The 20850-nt window shown below is 41.0% G+C and overlaps 2 protein-coding genes across 2 annotated transcripts; both read left to right on the forward strand.

Moving 5' to 3' along the window:
- The first annotated feature begins 825 nt into the window (after positions 1-825).
- On the forward strand, positions 826-1416 carry FGFBP2 (fibroblast growth factor binding protein 2). Its single transcript, XM_054633675.2, has one exon. It carries the CDS (start codon positions 826-828, stop codon positions 1414-1416), a length of 591 nt encoding a protein of 196 aa, XP_054489650.2.
- Positions 1417-19430: 18014 nt separating this feature from the next.
- FGFBP1 (fibroblast growth factor binding protein 1) lies at positions 19431-20321 on the forward strand. The gene has a single exon (XM_054633892.2). The coding sequence runs from the start codon at positions 19605-19607 to the stop codon at positions 20319-20321; it is 717 nt and encodes a 238-aa protein (XP_054489867.2). The 5' UTR covers positions 19431-19604.
- Positions 20322-20850: the final 529 nt, after the last annotated feature.

Consider the following 20850-nt stretch of genomic DNA (forward strand, 5'->3'; position numbering starts at 1 on the left):
GTGCAAATACCTGTCTGACATGCTCTGTGGTCTGTTACCTGCTGCTGAGAACTGTGATAAGTTAGTTCTGCTGTCTTGCTCTGTTGGCTGAAAGTGACTGGTGATGTGAAAATGATGATAAAACTTCCAGATGTTTGGTATGTTTTTGGATCTGTAATACCTTATTTTGCTTAAGCTTTATTTCTTTTCTTGGGTACATACATGGCTCAAAGAATGTACAGTTGATCCTTCCATGCATCCCCAGTGCATGTCATGTGTGGAAAAAAGGAAGAGCTAAAGTTGCATCCTTACTGTGAAAATCCACAGAAAGCCCATTCCATAAATCAGCTTTTTATCAGGACACTTACACTACCAGGACATTTATAATCATCCAGATGCAGAGATTGCTTTGGTACTTCTATCTTTTTTTACTTAGATATCATCTTACAAGCTCTAGCATGAAGATAGAGCTATAAAGCAGCTGGAGAATGGAAAATATGTGTTAAAGATCAAATATGACATGTTCATCCTGGATAGGAATGTGCTTCTCCGTTATACAACTGTTGTTCTGTATTTTAACTGCATTTACAAGACTTGTCTTGTTATCTTCTTGGGACTTCACACTCCCAAGATAATGTGACACTCCCTCGGGCCATAAATTATGGGCATTTGCCTACTGAAGTGTGATTTATTATTTTCATAAAAATGCCCAACCCTTATGTCCCGTGTTTAGCTGGAAAGAAGCTTCTTTGTGCCCCAAGACTTTAAATTGTGAGCAGCCATTTACTCACTGCTTTTACTTCTTTGGATTGTGTTGTTCAAGGATCTTGGTTCACTCCTCTCATCATGAAGAGTTTTGCTCTCCTTTTCCTAGTTGTGATCTGTGGCATGGGAGGACTGGCACAGAAGCTGAAGCCAAAGAAGAGAAGCAATGGTGAAGAAATCAAATTTCGAACTAAAACCAAAGATGTTTGCACAATAACCACAAGTGGCGATGATGAGGATATGAAACTTAGAATTGAATGCAAAAGCCAAGGTTTGTCCTACTGGTGTGAATTCACTGGCAAGCCATCAGTCTGTCGTGCTTTCAGAAATAACCCAAAGATTTACTGGAATCAGATCGCTGCAGAGCTCAGAAAGGTCTCGCACGCTTGCGAATCCATGGAAGTGTTGAAGACCACCATGTGCCAAAAGGCTCCCCCAGAGGCTCTCATGAGGCAAATAGCTGCTGGTATGGAGGCAGAAGATCTAGCAAACCAGGAAAAATCAGTCCAGAAAGCTGCCATTCCTCTGAGAGAAGAGGGGCAAAACTCTAACCCAACCCAACGTGGTCAAGGGTCTGAAAATGAAACAGAAGCAATGAAACTGGCACGGGAACACTGCTGGGAATCTCTGCATGGTGTCTGCTCCTACATCATTGGCATCCTTAGGGGTTAAGGATTTGCTTCAGGTAAAACTAATCTGGAAGCACAGCAGAATATACCTAAGAGTAATTCTGTTCTATAATTTTTTTTATTTTGGGGGTCTCCAGGATGTGGACAGGGAGGTGCTAAGTTTTCTTGCTAAAATCTAACACGACAAGGCTTTTGAGGGGCTGGGCAGCTTAAATTTCCAGTGATCCATATTAGTTCAGGACTCCTGTACAGCCTCCTGGGAGGTCTTCAGTACATACTGAGATGTTTGCCCTATCTGTTGTTAATCCTATGGTTCTTCAGTTCTAACTGAATTGGGCTAATTTTTGCCTTCTGTCACTCCTTTCCTCTTGTGCTGCCTTCTGGATTTACACCAGGAAAGTACAATAAATAACAAATGCATCAGATCCAGCCAAATGCATCAGTTAGAACAAACTGCATTCAGAGACTGAGGGAATAAAGCTTATTCATCAAAACTGCTGATTAATAATGAAATATTTTAATCTAAAAAATTAGTTCATAAATCCCTTGCAGAAAACCCAAGTGGACTGTCTTGGTTTGTGAGTCTGTTACTGTAGAGCAATAGGGGATCACATGCAGGCTCTTGTTTGGTAAGTCTCAGGTTTTCAGCCAGCATTTAAAAAGGCAAAGCCCTTTATTGCAGAAGTGATTGGTTTTATATCCACTTCTGTTCCAGCTCAGAGAGAAAGCCAGGAGCTGATAAGTGGACTTGGCAAACTTGAAAGAAATGGGAATATATGCAGTGTGAGCTGGCAAGTGTTCAGGCTGCTAATGATAATTTATGCCTAATACAGCAAAGTGACTAATTTTCTTTTTTTTTTGTTTTGTTTTGCAGAGCAGTGGTATTACAGCTGAAGAAGGGTCCTCACTGCATTGTAATAATTTAGACATAAGAATTTTGGTTAAAAATCAGTAATTTCTATAAATCTTTTAGCTGTTTCCTTTTTAAAGAAAATATGAAACATTTTAACAGCTCTGAAAAATTCACAAAACTTGAGTGACTGTGCTTAAAGTGTTAGGGTGAACTAACTACCCTTAGGCTTGTTACACACCTAGATGTACTGCATTTCTGTAACTTGTTCTACAATTTAGGATCTGCTTGACCTTGCATAGATTTTTGTGTGTACTGACTTGCTTCTGTTTGTTAGAGATGAAAGCTGTTAATGATGATACAGTTACTGCAAAAAATAAAAATAAGATTTTTTTGAAAAGGTACTTGGTGTGCTTTCTTGAAATTTTAACTGGAGCTGTTTGTATAAAGTCACAGTATTTGACACAATTTCTTAGGAGATTGTTGGTAGAACGTGTAAGAGAAATTAGGGGTCTGAGTCACTGCTTTCCCACTGTGAACAAGTTTGCATGAATATTAATACTTTCAATGTTATGAGGCTTATATTACAATAATGAGTTTCAGCCAGCAGGAAAAAAGACCTGTAGAAATACGAGAGTAATGTAAGAATATATTTTTGAACATAGCACGTGAAAAGTGTTCAGCAGTGATGCATCTGCAGGTTCAGTGTTACCAGGACCTGTTAGTGGTACTATTAATGTTTGGCTTCAGTAGATATTCTGAAAAGTAACTTACCTGGCAGCTTGGGCACTTGTCTAAATCTCCTCAAAAAACAAAACAAGATCTAATGGCCTGTTGTTATATTACAACGCAGTCATGTTCAGATTATTAGTTAACAATGATCCCTTTTGTTCCCAAGTGAGTTTCACAGCAGGGATGTAACTGGAAATTCTTCGTACTGTAGAATTTAATAGTGCTCTGTGTTTGCCTTGCAATGTTTCTGCAAGGTATTGTTGACTGAAGTACTTCTGCAGCTTTACTCACAGGTTTGTAATTTTCATTACATAATTCCAGATCATGATTGTCCAATCATTAAATTTTATGCCTTGTACCAAAAACTTGAAATAATTTTCTTTCACCTAACCTCTTGCTATTCTTTTCCATATTTATCAAGTCATGAATACAGGATCAGAGCAGGAAGTTGTATTTACAAGGCAGAAATAGCATTTGAATGCAGATAAAATATGCAAGCTGTATTTTTCTCTGCCATGAATGCAATGTGGTTCATTTTCTTTTGTGATCTCAATTACTATTGCCAGGCTGTTGTGCTGTGAGTAAAAAATGTAGTAGTTCACCTACTCACCTAATTCTGTCACAGAAATTAAGTAATTGTCTGATTTGCAAACATGCACGGTGCATCAAAGTGATATTAGGGAACTGTTTGCAATGTTAAGGGGAGGTTGAGGGTTTTATTGAGGTGTGCTTTTAAATATTTTTAAACTCCTGTTACATATGATGTAAAATCCACTCTGTAGAGTGAGTATTTTGCAGTAGTATCCATAGCACTAAATGACCTCATAAATGAGAGAGTGACTTGCATTGGGAGAAATCTGGGACAATTGGTCACCCATACTGTTAGTGGGAGAAAAGAAGAGGTTTCATCTGTTCACTAAAAGAACATTTTCCCCTTCATGCCATCTTCTCTTTGTGTACACAGGGAGCTCAGGAGGCTGCAGAGTTGTCTGTCACTTTGTAGAACTGTTGATATAATCTAAAACTTGTGGCCATTGCTAATTGTGCTCAGCAGAGGACAATGTCACACGCTGTTTCCCAGGGAGCTTGTGTCTCATTTCAGTACAGCAGGGCTCTGCTGCAAAGGGCTCCTGTACTGTGCTGCCTGGAATGACCACCTGAAATTTCACTGAAATTTCTGAAATTCACTGAAATCTTGAAAGCAGAAATTCAAGTCTTGCACCAAAGACCCCCCTTTAACAAATGCTTTTTGTAACATACTCAGCACCGTGGTTAAGCACCACATTTTAGAAAGAGGTGAAGGTGATGCATGCCATGGGTTGCATTTCATTAGGCAACACTATGCAACCCTCAGCAAGTCATTTAAATATAATGATCTTGTTTCAAAATGTTTAAAAATTGGATGTTCACTGAAATACCTCACTTCAGTGTAACAGCACTGTGACTGTATTGTCTACATTACCATGTAATTGTGTTTAGCACCAGAAACGTACAGTCATGGTGTTTCAGTTTCCTTCTGAGTATGAAAGTTCTATTCATTAATGAAAGGATGAACTGAAAAGTGTTTGTGGTGAGTTTAGTGCAATCTTTGGGTACCTCATGAAAGAATGAAACTTCTATTTCATTCCTTTTAGGTGAGCTAGTTAGTCCTGTATATGTAAGTATCTCAGGAAATCTACCCAAGTGGAGGTGGAATTTGCCTTTATTTTCCTGACAGAAGAGCAGCAGGCAAAAAAGTTTGTCTGGATTCCTGCAGGCAGGGACACCATAGATACCTAGGCCTGCTATTTCTGCTGTTAATTCAGTGCAGTGTGAGGTATCCACCTGCCTCAGAATCCTCATGTTTAGGTTTCCAGGGAAGCATCCCATGTACTTCCTACTTTGATAATGGAGGCCTCCAAAAAAATAGCAAAATCAAGCATTTGGAGAACCTGTGTATGCAAGGATGTGTATTTGACACACTTAGTTAAGATCCAAAAAAGACTGGAGTGAGTCTAATGGAGAACTGTCAAGATGGTCAGGACTGGAGCACCCTCCTGTGAGAAAATGCCAAAGGAATGGGTTTTGTTCAGCCTGAAGACTTGGGGAGGAACTTAATAGCCAACCCTCAATCCATATGAGAAAGCTCCAGAGAATACAGAGCCAGGCTCTTCGCTGATGTGTTTGATTAGGAGAAGAGATGGCAGTCAAAAATTCATAGAGGTGAGGTTCTGATTAAGTGAAAGGGACAACATAAGGAGGATAAATGCAGGAATGGATTCCTCAGAGCTGCTCTGGAATCTCCATCTGTGGAGCTTTTCAAGACCAACTGGTTGAAGTTTAAAGCAGCATACTCTGAGTTGATGACAGCTATGCAGTAGTGCACTCTGGTGTTTTGTGAGAGCATTGTTTAGGTGTGTTCTGTGGCCATTCTTGCATTGTATGCAGCATTACGTTTTGCGTTCTTGATTTTTCAGTAGATGTCATAGTAAATATAGCATGGATTTTAGGGACAAATACCTCTCACAAAAGGACAAAGGAAAAACTAAAATTTCCCCGAAGTTTCCCACTGCTGTTCCTACTTCTGTAGAAGCTTTGTGTTTGTCTCTTTTTTTCTGTTTCTCTTGCTGTTGCTTTTCCCAGTCTCTGCTTTCTTCTTGGAAGAGGAGTCAGTCACATCACAGGAGATTTTTTTGGAGTTCCCTGCTTTTCCTCTTACAAATAAGAATTGTTCTAATCAAACTTCACAGACCATTTTATAGTGACAGAAAGTATGTGGTGCATACATAGAAGTGGTATATACAAGAACAGGAGTAAGAACTCAGAGTGGAGGAGATGCAGTCAGTAAATGACAGGACATTGATGTTATCTCACAGACATGTTGTTTACTTTCCCATCTTGAATACAAATTAAACTGCTTGAATGACAGGCAGGAGGCCAGGTCTGGATTTCCAGAGCAGCTGGAAATGCTGCTGTATGTGCAGAGCAAGAATAAAATTAGGCAGATGTGTGATGTGGAGCAGAAGTTGGTGTTCCCCTCCCTGCCCTCCTCAGCAGGTTATGGAACTGTTTGTGTAACCCCTGCTCACCACAGGCCCCCTCCCAGGGTGGCTCCTGCTGCCCCAGGGCTCACAATGGCTGTAGTCAGCAAGGGAAACAGAGGTGTCCTTTTAGATTCTGCTGGCTGCAGATGTAAAAACCCTGCATTGCTCTGTCACTGCTGCTGTGGCCTGGAAAAATTAATGTGCTGGTGCTGACATTGGTTGCCCCTTTATTTGTCTTACTGGTGTAACATGAGGGCACTCCAACAAATGGGGCTGTAATGAAGAATGTGCCTAGGGACTAGGCTAGAAGCTCCACAATGAAGGAAATGGTGAGCAAAATTCAAGCTCTGACCTCTCCATTTCCTCTGCCAAACAGCCCAGCAGGAGGGCAGGAGTGCTGCCCCCATCCTCCCCTCTCACTCCACTCCAACGTGGGTGCTCTCAGCAAGGTGCTGAGATGACTCCCTGTTTCTGATACTCCAGAGATTTACAATGGCTTTAATGCAAATCTCCCATCTGAATGCAGCAGTGTTTCTCTGGTTTAGTTAAGCTTATACTTAATTAAAACCATTACTCTGCACTTCTTTCTGTTCATTACCTTGAATATAATGATTTGGAGAAGGAACAAAAAGCTGATAAGGAGAGGAACAAAATAATATTTAAAACGTAGTGGTTTTATATTTTAAAAAAAGCTTTGTACAAATACCAAGCAGCTAGTCTGGAGTAGCTGGCTCAACAGAGAACACATTGATGGGTTAACAGGAAAGGACCTTTGATGATGCCAAGATTTCACTGATTATTCCAAAACTAAAATTTACAAATGCCTATATGGCAAGAGGACAGCAATGAATAAAGTGGCTTTTGCCCTTTATGTAATGCTTAAATAAATTATGGTTTAAATTATTTTGTGAGATAATTTCATGAGTTTTGTTGACCTTCAAAAATGTCTTTTTGTCTTTTCAGAAGCTGTCCAAATGTTGCACTTTTTATTCTTAATCCTGTCTGGTGTACCCCATCTCACCACAGCAGTGGGTCAGCCATTGAGCCCTGTTCTGGTGTAGACCATAGCTATACAGAGCACTTCAGTCAGCAGCTTGTCCTAGTTTGGAGCAGTTTTAGACTTTTAGTGGTGCTGAAATGAGGCAGGTCTAAGTACTTTGCTGAGCTCAATTACACTGCAAAATACCATTGTCAAAGGGAATTGGGTAGCTCCATTTCTTTTCAGATCTGGGGTTAAATCCTGACCTAGCTCCACTGTTCACCACTAAACCATATCCCAAGTGCCACATCCACATGGCTTTTGAACACTTCCAGGGGTGGGCATTCCCCCACTTCCCTGGGCAGTCTGTACCTGTACAGTCTGTACCTGTACCTGACCAACCTTTCAGTGAAGAAATTTTTCCTAATATCCAATCTAAACCTCTGGCAGAACTTGTGGCTATGACCTCCTGTTCTGTCACTTGTTACCTGGAAGCAGAGGCCACCCTCACCTGGCTACCACCTCCTTTCAGGTAGTTCTAAAGAGTGATAAGGTCTCCCCTGAGCCTCCTTTTCCTCCAGACTAAATACTCCCACCTTCCCCAGCTGCTCCTCATGGAACTTCTGCTCCAGACCCTTCCCCAGCTCCACTGCTCATCCCTGGACAGGCTTCAGCACCTCAGTGCCTTCCTTGTAGTGAGGGGCCCAAGACTGAAGGCAGGATTCGAGGTGTGGCCTCACCAGTGCCCAGCACAGGGGGACAATCCCTGCCCTGGTCCTGTTGGCCAGACTGTTTCTGAAACAAACCAGGTGCCACTGGCCTTCTTGGCCACCTGGGCACAGCTGGCTCAGTGTGGCTGGTTCAGTCACTGTCACCAGCACCCCCAGGTCCTTTTCCACCAGGCTGCTTTCCAGCCACTCTGCCCCAACCTGTAGCACTGCCTGGGGTTGTTGTGACCCAAGTGCAGGACCTGGCATTTGGCCTTGTTGAACCCCATAAAATTTGGCTCAGCCCCCTGATCCAGCCTGTCCAGATACCTCTGCAGAACCTGAAGTCATTTGGGCTGTGTCATCAATAGTACACATATAATACTCACTATGGAGTAATTAAAGATTGTTTTAAACAGTCTAGGACTCAGGTTCTGAAGGCTGTGGATGGGCAAAGTGGGAAGTGGTTATGGGAAGGCTGTTCTTTAACAGATGCAGCTTTCAGCCCTGTTCCCAACCAGCAGGTTTGCTGACAAGGATTTAGATCCTCTTTTCCCACACACAGGAGAAAAGTCCCTGAATTCCCTGATGGCATGAAGTAGGACATAGATGTGAGATTCCTCTACAGGCACAGAAGAACAAATAGAATTAAAAATGAGTAAAAGGATACTTGGTGCATTCATATGATATCAGAGGGGAAAGTGGTAATTTGAACTGGAATTGGAATTGTAATGCTGCACCTTCAGCAGTGATATTCTGATGCACTGCTTTTTACCCATTTTCAAAAAAGTTCTGGCTGAAAAGGACTGAATTATTCTAAAAAAAGTCCTAAATGTTTAGAATATTGCTAGCTCTCTGCAAAATCATTAAAAATGTATTAATACCTAATGTTTAGGATTATAATTTCTTCTTTGTTGATGGTCTCCACATGGAGGAGCTGCAGAGTTAGAAATGATCCAAGAAAAAACGCTTCAGAGACGTCATGTCTTCTCTAAGTTAACTGAGCAACCCCCAGATCTATCATAAATGTTGAGGTATGTGCATCCTTTCAGCTTTTGCTGACCATAGCAAGTTGCACTAAAACTCAGAAAGATGGATTGGGAAACTTATTACTTTTTTTCTTTGGCTTCTATTCACTACATACCCGAACCTGCTGAGATCACTAAAATGAGAATGGCAAATAAGATTTTCCTATTTCCTTGTCCTTTCTTTGTGCTCTCAGAGGGTTGTGTCAGATGTGGAAGTGCAGAGAGCTGCCAGCCCACATAGCAGCTGTGAAATGCAGACTCTGTGGTCACTATTCTGCCTTGCTGAGCTTTCAGCGGGAGTTTTCAGAGCCCCTTCCAGATGTGAGCTCTGGAGCCTTACAGCCTATCCTGTGTTTCAAGGATAACCCAGGGATCATGGAGGATAAACTTTATGGCTAATCCTGCCAGTGGTCAGGTCACATTTTGGGGCTGACATGCCTTGTGGAGGCAGAGCTTGTGTTAGCCCAAGGCCACTTTTAGCTGAAATAGCTTCTTCAAAAGAAGAATAATCTAACTCGGTCAAAGAGTTGTCACAACTGTGACTGCACCTTCCTGTTGTCTTTGCTGGGATAATGTTGTTGTTTAGGAGCCAAGGCAGTGTCAATGCAGCTTGGACATCAGCAGTTTTAGTGACAGAAAAGCTCCAGGAGTGAACACTGTGTTGGTTCCTTTTCACCTAGAATCCACTGAAATAAAAATTCCTGTTATTTATTTGCAGGATTTATGTCTATGTGATGGCAGACCCCAGGCATCAGTGAAGCCTCCTACAGCCACTCACTCTCTCTCTCCAGTGGGATAGAGGAGAGAACTGGGAGAGAAATAGAGAGGGAGGAATGTGGGTGGAGATAAATACATTATAATAAGTGAAGGGGAAAGGGGAGAAACAACAGCAAGTGATGCAAAGACATTTTCTTTACGCCTCCCCCAAGCAGGCTGGTGCCCACTGGGTCTCCAAGCTGGGTTACTCTAGAAGGACAAGCCCCAGTTTTGCTGCTGTGGGCAGTGTCCTGCAGCATGGAGTATCCCTGGGGTCAGCTCTCCTGGCCCTGCTCCTCCCCTGTCCCTGGCACACCCCCTGGCTGGAAGGGGGCACAGTGAGACACAGGCAAGGCCCTTGTGCTGCTCAGTGTCAGCTAAAACATGGGCATGTTGCTAGCACTGCTCTAGTCACAAATTGAATCACAGCACCATATGGGCTGCTAGAAAAAGCTACATCCATCCCAGCCAGACCCAGCACACTCTCCTACACCACAAAGTCCCTGGTTTTCCTTTCCTCTTTCCTGGTTTCCTTGTCCTGGAACAATTTCTTGGTTCCTGTTTCCATTTTCCCACTGTACTTAAAAAGTGTGTATGAATGTTCATTCCATAGCAAGTGCTAGAAACATCTTGCTGTGCTTGGAACCAATGCTAAAATGATAAAGCAGTGATGAACTCAAGAGATTTTATGCAGTATGGTTTCTTAGTCATGTGGAACCATCCATTCCTCTCTCTCCACACAGAATATGCAGCAGTCTTTTCAATGAATATACAAATAAAACCACTAATATTAATGACCATAACAGAAGGAAAGAAATTATTCAATGCATATATATTATGTTATGTTATATTGTGTTATGTTGTTATGTTATATTACATTATATTATATTAGGTTATATTATGTTATATTCTGTATATATGTGCACTATATATTTATTGGTACTGCTTAATTTATTTACAGACTTAAGCTTTATAGAAAGGGTCATGAGAGTAGATGAAGACCAGAGTTATCATTGATATAATTACCAGGCTTTTGAAAGTCCATGTATTCTGACCAGGACTGCATTAGAGAAACTAGAAAGGAAATCCAAGTGTCTTTGATTTCTGAAAGTAAAAGGTTCAGATCACATGTGGTTTAGAGATCAGACACAACCTCAGAAGAAGCTGTCAGCAGTAGGGAAGAATGTCTCTCTGTTTTACCACACCTTGGCCTGTACACATTCTGTCTTCAACTCCATTTACGTTGATCCTTGTGTCACTTTGCAACAACTTCACAGTGTGGAAGAATTTCACCACTGATCTAGTCAGTATTTGAAATGCTCCATACTTCCTTTGCTGATATTTGTTCTCTTCACCTAGGCAGGATCAATTAGTATTCCTACTGTGTCTACACAAAGTAATTCAGTACTGACCAGTGCATACATCAAAAAATCCTAAAACAAATACCTAAGTAATCTAAAAATCCCACTAAGAAAAATAGATCTTACCTTTATGAGAAGCTGGATTATAACTAGAAGAGGAATGAATCTCATTTCTTACCTTCATCCTCCTGAAGTAACTCTGCAAGTATTGCCTTAATGCAAAAATGTTTTGCTGCTTTTCAGCTGGAAGCATATGGATACCTTTCCACTGCAGTGCTTTGCAGAGAGCTTAGGCATTCATGACCACTGAAATAAAGCCTTGCACACCAGGCTCAGGGCTTATGGCAAGCAGGACAATCCCTTGTGTTCCACTGATACTGTCTGATGATTTCATGCAATGTGTCCATTTCTGCCTTCTCATGATTACATGACCGAGCGGACTAAAGTCAGTCAGTAATTTACAATGGCATCTTTTTGTCATTTTACTCAATTTATCTCTCTGTAAGAGACCCATCCTTTGTCTGATTGTATTTCTGAAGTTTTTCTGGTCAGACAGAGAGGCTCTTGCATTGCTCTAAGCTGTGGAACTCTTAGCAGACCAAGACAGCAATCAGTCAATAGCTTTTTCCCTGACTGCCAAACCAACTCGAGCCTGTCCTGAATATCATGAATCTGTGCTATTGTATCTAGCAGCCAGCCTGCTCAAATAAATCCACAGGACTTTGAAATGACTATTCCTGCAGTATCTTCAGCTCTGCTTAAGGTAGAGAAGTGATTAACTTGTATTAGAGCCAAAAGTAAATGAAAATATGCAAATTCAGGTTTTGAGGATAAGTTCTTCAGGATATTGGAAAGATCACTATGAAACACATTTCAGTCTAATAGCCCTTTATTTCATGTTTTTTTTATTCTGAGATTTTTTTCTTTCTGTATAAAATGTATCCCCTGTATTCTGTGAAAGATAAATCCTGCAGAAGAAGAAGAAACAGCTGTGAGGTTTTTATCTATCAAATACCATCTCTTATTTGGTGATCCTGCAGCATTACCAGAAACAATCAAATTCTTAGGGTCTGCTTAGATTTGGATATATTTACCACCAACTCTTGTGTCTTGTATACCAACAATCATTCTTATCATGGCATCAGCATTTAAGGTCCTGTATAGAAGAGGATAATCATGTTTATTTAATGGCAAATATTTATACCTCTTTGAATTGTTTCAACGTCAAGGCAAACTTTCTTTAAGGTCGGTCTGACATACTTCCACAATAAAATTAAGGGAGAGAAGACATCTCAAATTTCCCTTGTTTGAATTCAGAAGGCCTCCTGCTGCCAAGACAAAACCCTTTGTAAACTCCATTTAGCATCAAAATTTTGGGTCTTCTGTTAATTATGCAAGGTTTTTCTCAGTATTATCTCATTAAACAGGAGGAATTTCCTCACTATTTCGGGAACATTCCTAATGACCACGCTCCATCAAGGGTTGGATCTGCTTGAATTAGTCAAAACCAGTTGTGTTTTAGTGGAAACCCTGCTGTCCTTGCCTACAGAGACAGAGCAGTGCTCTGCAGCTCTGGGAGTGAGCTCTGCCTGCTCCAGCTGCCCGTGGCAGAGAGCAGCTCAGTGACAGATCAGCCACTGCTGGCTGCCACACAGGAGCTGGGAGCCAGGAGGGCTCTGCTGGGCAGCACCTTGGTGGTAAATGAATGTCAGGACCTTTTCATCAGAATGCTGCCAGGATAATGCATCACGGAAATAGAGAAACACCACAAGTAAAGCTACTGACTTCATAGATGAAGAAGGTAAACAGTAATACTTAGACCTAAAAATGATGGAAAAAATTATTAAGCTGCTAGTTTCACATAGAGATAAACCACTATAGGAAGCAGCAGCTTTCGCTCAATTGACTAATGTTTGAGGAATTTAGTTCTTAAATGTAAATGTGAACGTCTTCATGAACTGGCGTTTGCTATAAAATAACCTTACTATTTAATCTTGTAAATTGCTCTTTTTTAATTAGCTTAAAATGTAAAGCAGTCATTTGATTTCTGTTGTTCTTTGATTAACTTACAGTTAATACTTGTTTGAATTAACTAGTGTTTGTTTCTTTTTATTAGGGTTTCATGATATTAGTTTTCATTTGGGTGCTGTTCTGCCAAATTCAACTGTCAATTTTGGCCAGCTTGTGAAATAATTGGATACTGTTAAAGTCTCAATGAAGAGAGGCATTTCAATGATGCCTTTCTTCATATTTATTCAACTAATATGAATTTAATCCCAGGTCAGAAGTAACTGAAAATTGTTAATTGATGAGTTTGCTTCCACTTTCAAATAACTGTGCCTCCGTGTAGAATAATGAATTAGCAGAGTTCAGGGCACTGAAACCATCACTACATTTTAAATTAAACAGCCACTTCCAGAGAAAGGCCAGTAGGCTATGGAATAATTTTCTGAAGTGTTGGGCACAGGCAGGGAGATGCAGAAGAGCTGGTGAAGGTGTCACTGCCTGTGAGACAAGTATTTTATTGCTGTGTAAAAGGGCTGCAGCACTCAGGGCTGTTAGCTTACTGCCTTTTGTTAATCCTCAACTCACACAATCAAGCAGGAAATCGAGTTCCAGTTCCTTGCCTGAAGCTTGTTTACCCAGGGATGGGAATGCTGTGCCAGAGAACAGCCCACAGTCCCTGCAAAGGTGACTGCACTGGGAGGCAGAGCTGGGGCTGCCACTTCTGTTCATGAACACCCTTGGTCCTTCAGCAGGTGTTCCCAGAGAAATGATGGCCCCTACAGCCTGGGCCTCCTGGTATTTGGTCAGTGAACAGCACCAGAACTGGCTGCTTGCTTTGAATTACAGCAAGAATTCCATGTTGGTGATGTGTGTGCCTATGCACCTCAAATTGCTTGAATGCTGCAGGACAGTACTGATGGACCTTAATATGAAATGTAAGAAGCTCTTCACATCACTGAGGCTGGGTCTGTTTCAATTCACTCTGCCTGAGCATTTGCACAGAGAAAAGCATCTTGTTGCCACACTTATGACTGACAAGTGGCTGATATTCTAGGGAACCTTATTTTTAGGTGGTCAAAGGAGTTCAATCTACCATTTACTATTCACAAATTAAATTAAAGTTTTACTGTTTGTATATAAAACTTAGTTTTTATTCTGTGAGGAAAAAGCTATGGATGGACAGGAGCCTCTTGATGTCACAGAGACAACACCACAAGAAACTGCAGTTTGCAAATAAGGCACCACTGGAACTAATAGTATAAATGATAATAATTTCCTATATTAAAAAAATATATGTGAATAAGATTTAAGCAGCAATAAGAACTAACTGAGAAAATACTATGCTTCTTCCCCACCAATGAATCATAGCTAGGAATAAGCATAAAAGCTCTTCTTCTCTTTGATTAAACAGCAGAATTTAATTATTGATTTAATTGTAACAGTTCTGATGAAAAACTAAAGATGCTAATTACCTGTCTGAAGTTTGAGACAAAAGGCACAGGAGTATCTCTGGTCTGAGATTTTCCATACAGAATTTACATTGGGATTTGGCTATCTATGTTTGTAATTCTCAATGACTACATTTATTTGCTAGTGTTGCCAATTTTTTCCTATGCCTTTTTATTTTAATAACTAAACAGCTCTCCATAAGTTTTACCTTGCCAAATTAGCTGTTCAGGTTTGCCATTTGTTGCATAGATCAAATTGTGTTTTGATGAATTGTCTGCACTGTTTGTTCTGGGGCAAATCTGTGCATGCAGTTTACAAGCAAACAGCATTTCAGCTCATCAAAGGGCACAACTAAGGTGTATTTCAAAATGTGCATGACAGAAAGGAAAAAATGCTTTTTTGGAAATGATATTATAAACAGGTTTTTGCATCAACTTTTTTGTTGGCAATTAGGTACTAATTAAGCATCATACTTATTGATGCTTATTGAAATTGAGCTCATACTTTAATTTTCTGTACTTTCTTTTAAAGATGAAAATTGAAGGAAGTGACTGTTCTGGTCACCTGATAGCACAGCTCCCAGAAGGATTTCTGAGGTACAGGATGAATATGTACTATATGCCCAGGTAGGCAGGAGACATCCATAAAACAGCAGTTCATATCTAATAATAACCAAACAAACCAAAAAGATATTCTGAGGGCATAGCAATGAAACTCCCTGATGTCCAGACCAACCTCCATAGGCTGAGGCTGGTTTTTATGCACCTAAATATGTAAATCTTGGTTTACTGAGATTTTGAAATCATCTAAGCAGGTCAGGCAAGAGCTCCAGCTGGCTCAAGACAGATTGTCCCAAAGATGTCGCTGCCCATGCCAGCAAACACCTGCCTGCAGAACTCTACAGAGGCTTCTGCACCCTACAGACAGGAAGAGCTGACATGTCCAGCTTGCCACAGCCTCGGGGAGGGAGAACCAAAGGAGCACAAAGCAGATTTTCACTTTTGCAGCCTTTTCTCTCCTTGTCCTCCCCATTTTTGTGAAGTTGGCTGATATGTCCTATTGACAATGGAGCAGCTGAACTAACACTGACATTGAAACTTATTTTGCTTGTCAAAGCCATCAAAACGGGGAATTTTGAAAGTGATAAATGGTGGAGTGCTTAAATATTTTCAATACCTTGTGGCTAGTTTCACCAATAAATGGCATTTTGTAAATGCAGACAAAAAAATTGTTGCAACAACATCCACAAGAAAATTTCCTTTCAGGTAAAGAATATCTGGCATCTCCTAGTGAACATCTCTGAGAAAGTGTGTGACAGAGCTGGAACAGGAACCCATAGCTCCCTCCTGTAAATCAGTGCTTGGTCACATTTCCCATGGTTCTTCAATACCTTCTTGTAACCTTCCTCTCTTACCTGTCTGAGCACACAGTTCAGCTGCAGTAGGAGGGTGGTTTGGTGAGGTTTTTGGCTTTGGCAGTTCCTTGCCAAAACAGCAACTTGCTCAAAGCTCTCATAGCTGAACCTATACCCTCATCTGTCAAAATATTTCAATTTATAGTATGTTTACCCAAGTAATCAGCCATGTTAAAACTGTACCTAAATTAGTACCAGAACAGGAGGTTAGCATGGCCCTTTGATTTTATGTTGTCCCCAGAGTAATTAGCCCTAATGAAGGCTCATTAGCTACAGCACACAGCTACACTAATGCAGCTGCACAGCTTTGAGGACCCCACTAAACACTAAATGCTTCAGATGGTACTGTGACTACTATGTGGTACTAGTTTAGGGTTCCTGGGCATGACAATTCTGCCTTACTTGCCTCTTGCATTGTCCTACTTCTCTGATTCCATTCCACTACACATTATTATTTATTTTCTGGTCCCTGAGTCATCCCTGCCTCTAATTCATCATCCCTTGCCAGTGTTAACCACAAATCTTTCACATTTAGTGGACTCTTGCAAGTAGTTTCATACATACTCATGCCAATCAAAAGTGCACAGGGCACATCTGATGGCTGAACTCAATCAAAAAGCAGACATATCTTGGGAGATAGTCCTGATATGCAGATCAAACCCTTGGGATTTCAAGTAAATGCATCCCATTCTCTGCATTTTTGTCCTGCACAAGTTGCAGAATGGCACTTTGTCTTCCTAAGTTTTGTTTGTGATTGTTTTAAAAGAAAGCTAACAGTCTCCTCATTGCCAAACCAGTCTAGACAATGCCTTGCCCATAGGCAAGCCTTGCCTACAGGCTATGTCTAGCCTTGCTCTGTCCCTCCATATCATTCCATTTACAGTGGATGGGAAAGAACCAAAGAGGAATACCTGTCTATATCTTACACCAGTTTCTGCTTTTCTCTCTTATTGCATCCTTCTTTTATTCTGATATTCCCCAAGCATGTACAACAAATGCCTCGCATTTCTTCAGTAAAACCACCTGAAGCAACAAAGCTACAAAGAGTGATGCCTATCCCAGCTCTGAATGTGTCTTTAGATTTATCTAATGCTTTTTCTTTCAATCTGGTGCCACAATGATGTAACCCACACCTTTACACACACAAAAGTTGGCAGGGAAGGGGGAACATAGATCATTGCAGTGCAGCTGAACCTTAGACCTCTCTGTCACTAATTCTGCAGGAGCTTGAATTTGTTTCTGAGTTTCACGCTTATGTGTAGGGGGATACAGTATGGGTATAAATGAAGGTGGTACAGAATGTAATCTTATCCCCTAAAGAGTTGCAGCTGCACCAATTACTAAAGATTAGGAGTAGGATGGATGATAACAGGCCACACCTGTAGCCAGTAAGAACAGTGGTATAAAAGAGTGGATTGGTGGGATCTAGAGTCAGATGGCTGCTGCAAGGACCAGGAACAGTCAGTGCTTAGAGGAGCTGCCTGTGAGAAACATTGAGGAGGTATGAAACTCTGGTGATATGGAATCCTTGCACTATAAAGATAATAGAACTCTTGATAAATAAGACAGCACTTAGGGATGCTGTCCTAAATGCAGTCATATAATCAGAGAAGCCTAGAATGGTTTGGATTGGAAGGGACCTTTAAATACCATCTAGCTCCAACCCCCTGCTATGGACAGGGAACCTTCCACTAGACCAGTTTGCTCAGAGCCCCATCCAGCCTGGCCTTGAACATTCCCAGGGATGGGAAGTCTACAACCTCTCAGGTTAACCTATCCAGTGTCTTACCACTCTTATGGAAAAACTTCCTTCCTCCTATTTTATCTAATCCTAATCTCCTTCAGTTTAAAGCCATCACCCCTTGTCCTATTATTACATGCTCTATGCAGAGTCCCCCTCTGGCTCTCTTGTAGAGCCCCTCTAGGCACTGAAGGGCTGCTGGAAAATCTCACTGGAGCCTTCTCTTGTCCAGGCTGACTCTCCTGCCTCAGCCTATACTCACAGGAGAGTGGCCCTCCTTTGGACTGGTATTCCTTGCTACTCAAATAGTTCCTTATTTTGGGTGTTTGAAGTTCTTCACTACTGTTTTTTGTGATACAGGGTAACAAAAAGTTCAAAAGGTAACTTTGAAATCCTTTGTGGAATTGTTTTCATTATCATTCTCAAATTCTGCTAAACACAATGATAGTGCAACATGTTGAGGGCGTTGCAGGATGCGTCCCTCAATAGCTGGTAAAAGACATTTTAGAGAAGCTCATGATCTGATAAAGTTCTTATCATTGTTCAAGACAGGGAAGAACTTGGCTAAAGGAACACCCAAATTACGCAAGCTCACCTTGCCACCCCCATAGCCAGGCACTTTTTTTGTGCTGGGAATGAGAACTGGCACTTTTCCAGGAAGGTGTGTCGGAGGTAGGTGAACGGGCCCTGAAGTGTCCTATTGTGTTGTACCAATCTTTCTGGAGCCCCGAAGGCGTGTCCCTGCCTTTATAAACACCGCGCTGCTCCTGCAGGAGCTCCGGCTCTTCTGGAGGAGGGAATTGCACCAGGAGCTGTGTCTGGGTGTCCCCAGCCCTCTGCCAGGTATGCCCTTCACTTATCTTCCTTTTGCACTGTCCCCCTTGCAGCAGAAGGTTACTGTGAAGTCCTTATCCATTTTAATGTTGCTGTTTGCTGTGCTTGCAACAGAACTGTGAATGCCACGTGGGGTTTCCTAAAGAGGGGTTCAGGGAATGAAGATTTGTGCATAGTACAAGGCATGGAGCCAGTTTAGTAAGGACTAAGTACAGCCTGCTCATAGAAGCTGCTACCTGTGTATTCTACTTTCTAATTTCAATTACATGAATTTAGATTACTTAGGTATTTAGGTTATTTAGATATTTGTAGATAACTGAATGTTGAAATAGATTCTTTATAAGCCTGGCTGCACATTCATTTCTGCTTTCTAACACAAAAACTTGCCTACAGAGATAACTATGATGGAAGCATCTAAAAAATACATTTAGGGTTTTAATCATCAAAATGCCAGGTTTAAACCCCTCTTTGATCCTGAAAGCAGCTTTTTAAAGGCAACCACCTACAGAAATAAGCATGCTCTGTGCAGATGCAGGGATCACCTTGATAATAATTTGCTAACTAGCTGCATTTCAGAACTGAAGTTGCACATTTATCCCTGGAATTTAGTGGCTTTAAACACAGCCCAGTACACTGCAGGTTATCTTCAACATCAAAAAGGCAGTTCTGTTTACCTAGCAGTCAAGGTGGAAAAGAATGCATTCATAGTTTTTGCTGTCTGGAAAGACAACCATTACCAACAGAGACAACCATTTTTTTTTCAGAGCAAATTTGAAATACTGGCATAACCAGTGAATTACAAGGATTTTCAGGATGTCTATTAAATACTTTTCCTCAACTTGAACCAAACAGTTTCCTTTCTGTCTGGCATATTTTTGAACAATAGCCAGAGGTTGGAGTCAAAAATGCTTATGAGTCATTTTACAAAATGGGAGATTGTGGGAACAACTGCTTTATTGTTATAATTTAAGATCTCCATCTGAGATTGACAAATCCAAGGTCCAAATTTCTTCTCTGACTGCAGAAAGATTTTAATTAAGGTAGCTCAGTCACTGGGCAGTAACGTGTCCTGGCAGTGATTCTTCTGTTCCTCATTGCATAGATAACAAAGTAACTGAAAGTTACTCCACAACCTCTTACAAGGGTAATTCATAATGGTATTTAGACCAGGAATTATTCACAGAAAGGACAGATCATTTTGCTGAGAACATCACTTTAGTAGGTACCAAAGTGCAGTACGATGCCATGTCTGAAAAACTTCAACTGTCAAATGTAACACAGCATTAAGTGAAAAGGTTTTTTTATTGTTTTGTTTCTTTTTGAAGGCAGATACCAAGCAGGACAGAGACCATGAGGATCAGAAGCTTTGGACTCCTTTGTGTGTTGATGCTGGTCTCCCAGATGCTCCTAGCCAACTGTGAGAGACAGAAGGAGAGAAAAAAGGGAAGACAAGGCATAGAGCATGGTGGGAAAAAACAAAAGGAATTTAAACAAGGAAACGAAAAGGGGCAGAAGTCAAAAGGAGGAAAATCATCTCCTAAAGGCAAGTTTGAAACCAAGGAAAATGCTGAGTGCACCTGGTCAGTGATGGACTCAAATGCTGTTACTGTGCACGTGCAGTGCAAGCAGGGGGACAGTGAGTTCTGGTGTGAGTTCTCTGGAGACCCTTCCAGCTGTGCACAGTATGCAGCAAACCAGAAATCCTACTGGAAACAAGTCTCCAGATCTCTAAAGAAGCAGAAGCAGATTTGTCAAGACCCCAAAAGTGTATTAAAATCTAAATTATGCAGGAGAGGCCCACAAAGTGCTCACCTCAGGTTGACTCACTCAAGCCTACTAACAGCAGAGGGTCCTGCCAAAGAGAACACAATGCCTCACACAAAAGAAGTTGTTCAGACTCCAGCAGATGCCTCTGTGACTGAAAAAAGGCTAGAACAAAGTCCTCAAGACTGTGTGGAAGATGTAGATTACATTGACCAGAAAAAGGTGGCTGAGGAATACTGTCCAGAAGGTTTGCTTTCCTTCTGCAACTTTTTTATCACAATGGTCCAAGACAAACGATGCTGAGGAGGTGTTTCTAAAGCTCTGAATCATGAAAGCCTGGTCTCTTTTAAGTTACTGCAAACCATTCCAGATTTTATTCTCATGTTTTATAGTGTATATAAGCAAGAAGGAATATATTTTTCTGATTTTGTATATACACAACAGACTAACACATTTGAAGATGTTCTAGATGCTATGTGCCCACAGATTGCTTCCCAATGGATGTGTTACCAGTGGATGTTACATACTCTGTGCAGAAGTGTATCAGTCATCCCTTGGCCCTCTTTGAGCTGTGCTAGTCAAAGTGATGAATTCAGTGCCATGCACTTCTTGGTTATGTACCATGCTTTTGACCTAAAAATTATTAAGAAAAATAAATTTCAAAATACATTAAAAGTATTTCCTCTCTCTGTGTTTTACTAGGTTTCTCTATAAGTGAAATGTATCTTAGTCAAAGGAGAATCTTCCACAATATCTACGTGAAGTGTTGTTTATAAAGTAGTTTTAAAAATACTTCTGCAGCTTTGCAGACTTCAGCTTTTGATAGTGAGCT

The sequence above is a fragment of the Agelaius phoeniceus genome, chromosome 4, assembly GCF_051311805.1.
Source record: "Agelaius phoeniceus isolate bAgePho1 chromosome 4, bAgePho1.hap1, whole genome shotgun sequence".
In the NCBI taxonomy this organism is placed as follows: domain Eukaryota; kingdom Metazoa; phylum Chordata; class Aves; order Passeriformes; family Icteridae; genus Agelaius; species Agelaius phoeniceus.